The sequence below is a fragment of the Mandrillus leucophaeus genome, unplaced genomic scaffold, assembly GCF_000951045.1.
Source record: "Mandrillus leucophaeus isolate KB7577 unplaced genomic scaffold, Mleu.le_1.0 Scaffold1, whole genome shotgun sequence".
Taxonomy (NCBI): Eukaryota; Metazoa; Chordata; class Mammalia; order Primates; family Cercopithecidae; genus Mandrillus; species Mandrillus leucophaeus.
In genome coordinates, this window is record NW_012098097.1 from 9262119 (window position 1) to 9266301 (window position 4183).

General features: G+C 48.6%; 1 protein-coding gene across 4 annotated transcripts in view; it reads right to left on the reverse strand.

Moving 5' to 3' along the window:
- SRP68 (signal recognition particle 68kDa) overlaps positions 1-2534 on the reverse strand; it is a 46831-nt gene extending 44297 nt beyond the window's left edge. For 3 of the 4 annotated variants that reach the window (XM_011982731.1, XM_011982590.1, XM_011982659.1), the window contains exons 1-2: positions 2338-2534; positions 143-209 (exon numbers count right to left, since the gene is read on the reverse strand). In XM_011982731.1, coding sequence (XP_011838121.1) covers positions 143-209; positions 2338-2506 — 236 coding nt within the window. In that variant the 5' untranslated portion in view covers positions 2507-2534. The remainder of the gene's footprint in view (positions 1-142; positions 210-2337) is intronic. The other variant, XM_011982808.1, reaches the window with a different exon arrangement.
- Between the last annotated feature and the right edge of the window lie 1649 nt (positions 2535-4183).

Here is a 4183-nt window from a genome sequence, read left to right on the forward strand (position 1 = left end):
AAACAAACAAACACACACAAAACAACCCCACAATGCTCTAGACTTTCTAGTATATTTTCTGATATGTCAGAGTAAACAGGATATTAACAAAAGCAAAGCAAGTCCCACAATGATTTCCAAACATCTTGTATGTGATACTAACCTGTACCTCTGAAAATCTCCATGCCGTAAACCATGCTGCTGCTGGGATTCCTTAATAATCTGAAGAACTAGAGTCGACATTAAGGAAAATCTTACGATGGCAAGAACCCAAACAAATCAAAACCTGTACCATCAGTCTATATCTGTGTCAAACCATAACACATTAAATATTTGTGAAATACAGCCAGGCGCAGTGGCTCATGCCTGTAATCTCAGCACTTTGGGAGGCCGAGGCAGGTGGATCACCTGAGGTCAGCCTGCCAGCATGGTGAAACCCCATCTCTACTAAAAACACAAAAAATTAGCCGGGGGCAGTGGCGAGTACCTGTAATCCCAGCTACTCTGGAGGCTGAGGAAGGAGAATCGCTTGAACTTGGGAGGCAGACGTTGTAGTGAGCTAAGATAGCACCACTGCACTCCAGCCTGGGTGACAGAGCGAGACTCACTCTCACACACTCTCTCACATACACACAAATTTGTGAAATATTTAGTACACTAGTGAGATCTTCTGTAACCATTTTTAATATCTATCTTGCCACAGGACAGGGCTAACCTACAGAAAAATTGATTGCCTGAATTGTTACTACTTTCAAACTAAAAAAGAAGGGCACTACTGGCCACTGAAAACTGCCAAAATCCAGTTTAAATTAAGCTGACGGATTCTAAATGCTGACTATAATTGGGGTGCTTCACAACAGTTTACACCTGGACCCCACATTGTATTCATTCAAACAGATTCAGATTATAAATGACGTGTACTAAGCCTCCATTTGCATAATCTTCAACACCTGCCAAATCTAACTTTCCTTAACAGCTGTGATGCTTAGAGAGTCTATGATTAGCACATGTCAACCAAGCTAGGCCACAGTTTGCATAAAAGTATTAAGGTTTTTCTTTTCAAAGAAGAACGACTGACCAAATTCTCCTTTTAATAATCTTAAAATATTTAAGAGTATGCACTAAACTTTAGAAAGTCCAATGACCTTCACCTATATAAGTACAGTTTTCTCTTAATGTTTCCTCAACGCTTCTCTAGAGACATATTTTAAAATAGTGAACACTAAAAGGACTCTTTCAATGACTAAAAAGGGACAAAGAGATATAAAGGTCTCAGTAAAATCAGGGCTTGCTAACGTCTACTTGGAACTATCACCACTAATTCAAAAAACTTCACTCCAAAGCCTTGAAAACTTTAAGTCCATTAAGATGTCAAGTTGAATTTCAGAAACTCGCCTACATTTTCTCCATCTGTTATTCATTTCAAAAGGTCACAAACTAGTACCACAAGCACTCGGTTGAGATACACACTGAGGAAAACTAGAAACTGATTCCTCCAGCTTATATGAATGACTGTCAGCAAGATAAAATGCCTACAGACCGATCATAAAAAAATGACAAGGGGACAAACGATATTAACTACGGTAACTTACAATTAAAATGGGCAACAAGCTTTTCCTCGGAGTCAATCTTTACCTCCACTTTCAAAGTATCAAGCTGTAGGTTTTACTACTCAGTCTACCACGACTGTCAGACAAGAGTATTAAGGGGGCCGGGCGCGGTGGCTCACGCCTGTAATCCCAGCACTTTGGGAGGCTGAGGCGGGCAGATCACGAGGTCAGGAGTTTGAGACCAGCCTGACGAACACAGTGAAACCCCATCTCTACTAAAAATGCAAAAATTAGCCAGGTGTGGCATGCATGTCTGTAATCCCAGCTACTCAGGAGGCTGAGGCAGGAGAATCACTTGAACCCGGGAGGCGGAGGTTGCAGTGAGCCAAAATTGAGCCATTTCACTCCAGCCTGGATGACAGAGTGAGACTCTTAAAAAAAAGTATTAAGCGGAATGTCAAGACTGCAGTTTCCTCTCCCCAGTTCAAGGTGCCAAAGCAAGGTGCTCAAAGTGTCACCTGGTCACAAGCCCTCCAACTGGACAACTGCGGGGCACCAGGGGAAACCTGCCTGATATCCCAGTGCCACTGGAAGAAAAGGACCTAGCCAGGAGGGCGAGGGGGACACTAGGAAAGACTAGTTGAGAGACAGACCCCCGGAATTCTCAGCACCAAAAAGTAAGGGCGAGAAAAACTGCGACCCTCGGCCTCTCCTGCCAGGACCTGCCGGGACCCGCCGCCTCTCCCGCCCCTAGTCCTCCAGATCGACACGTAGTCATTGCGAGTTAGGCCCGATTACTCTAGGATACTCTCCAAACTCAGGCTATCCCCAAATTCTTTGTTTGCCTTCGATCCGGCCGAAGGGCGTTCGTTTTCTTTATTTTCTTCCCCTCCGGCACCACGTCCACCGCCGCTACCGCCGCTGCCACTGCCACCGCCACCGCCGCCGCCGCCAGGGACCTGCTTCTCAGCAGCCATCTTGCCCCCGCGCCGCAGAGCAAGACGGGATAGGAGAGGCGGGACGACCCGGGCGGGTGAGAGCTGGACCTGCCTGGCCGGGCTGATGGGATAGCGGCGGACTCCGCTGCCGTCGGCTCTTGCAGCAGGGAACCATATGCTGGAGCGCGCCTGCGCGAGGGATCCTGGCATCCCAGGTCCGGAATTGTGGCGGGCTAGGTGGAGACTTGAGTCCGCAGTGAGACCGTGGCTGCTGAGATCTCAGACGTAGTCCCACCTCTCACCCACCAGGGGCAGAGAACCGGAGGTGGACCCCACGTCCTGCATCCTGGACTGGGGATCTGGCTCACGTCCTGCCCAGCAGAAAGCAGGAGACCAAAGCCACTGGATTTCGGGGTGTCTGCATCCCCAGGGACTCGAGAGATAGGGTTCTCCCCACCGGAACGGAACACCCCGTCCGTAAGGGACCCGCCTCTGCCTGCCCTTTCCTCTGAGGCTGACCACGAGAAAGCCAAGCCAGAGGAAGCGCTGAGCAGTCAGCAGACGGTGTCCTAAGTAAGCAGACGGACTTTCTCAGACCGCTTGGGACTGTGGACCCCTGCACTTTGGGGCCATCAGTCCAAAGAGGGAGAAGTGTTGATTCATGGGAAAATATGAATTTTTGCTCTGCACCTTCTAGGGTCTGAGACCTGGGATTCCAATATCTGCTCCGTCGTTAGCGGCAGGGAGATGTTGGGCAAGTAACTTAATCTCCCTGTAAGCCTGTTCCTTCATCTGTGAAATGGGGATAACCAATTTAAGTGGTTGTTATGAAGATTAAATGACAAGTTTTTGTTTTTTGTTGTTGTTGTGTTTTGAGACGGAATTTCGCTCTTGTTGCCCAAGCTGGAGTGCAATGGCTTGATCTGGGCTCACTGCAACCACTGCCTCCCGGGTTCAAACCATTCTCCTGCCTCAGCCTCCCGAGTAACTGGGATTACAGGCGCCTGCCACCACGCCCGGCTAATTTTTGTATTTTTAGTGGAGACGGGGTTTCACCATGTTGGCCAGGCTGGTCTCAAACGCCTGACCTCAGGTGATCCGCCTGCCTTGGTCTCCCAAAGTGCTGGGATTACAGGCGTGAGCCACCGTGCCCAGCCTCAGAGGTCAGGCATTCAAGACCAACCTGGCCAACATGGAGAAACCCCATCTCTACTAAAAACACAAAAAATTAGTGGGGCGTGGTGGCATGTGCCTGTAATCCCAGCTACTCGGGAGGCTGAGGCAGGAGAATGGCGTAAACCTGGGAGGCGGAGCTTGCAGTGAGCTGAGATCCGGCCACTGCACTCCAGCCTGGGCGACAGAGCGAGACTCCGTCTAAAAAAAAAAAAAAAAAGGTAAATAAATCTATTTAAAAAGTAAGTTTCCCAAATGTTCATTGATAAGTGAATGGAAAAATAGAATGCGGTATAGCGATACAATGAAATATTATTTGACCATAAGAAGGAGTGAAGTGGCCAGGTGCAGTGGCTCATGCCGTTATCCCAGCACTTTGGGAGGCCAAGGCAGGTGGATCACCTGAGGGCAGGAGTTCAAAACCAGCCTGACCAACACGGAGAAAACCCATCCCTACTAAAAGCACAAAATTAGCCAAGTGTGGCATGCATGTCTGTAATCCCAGCTACTCAGGAGGCTGAGGCAGGAGAATCACTTGAACCC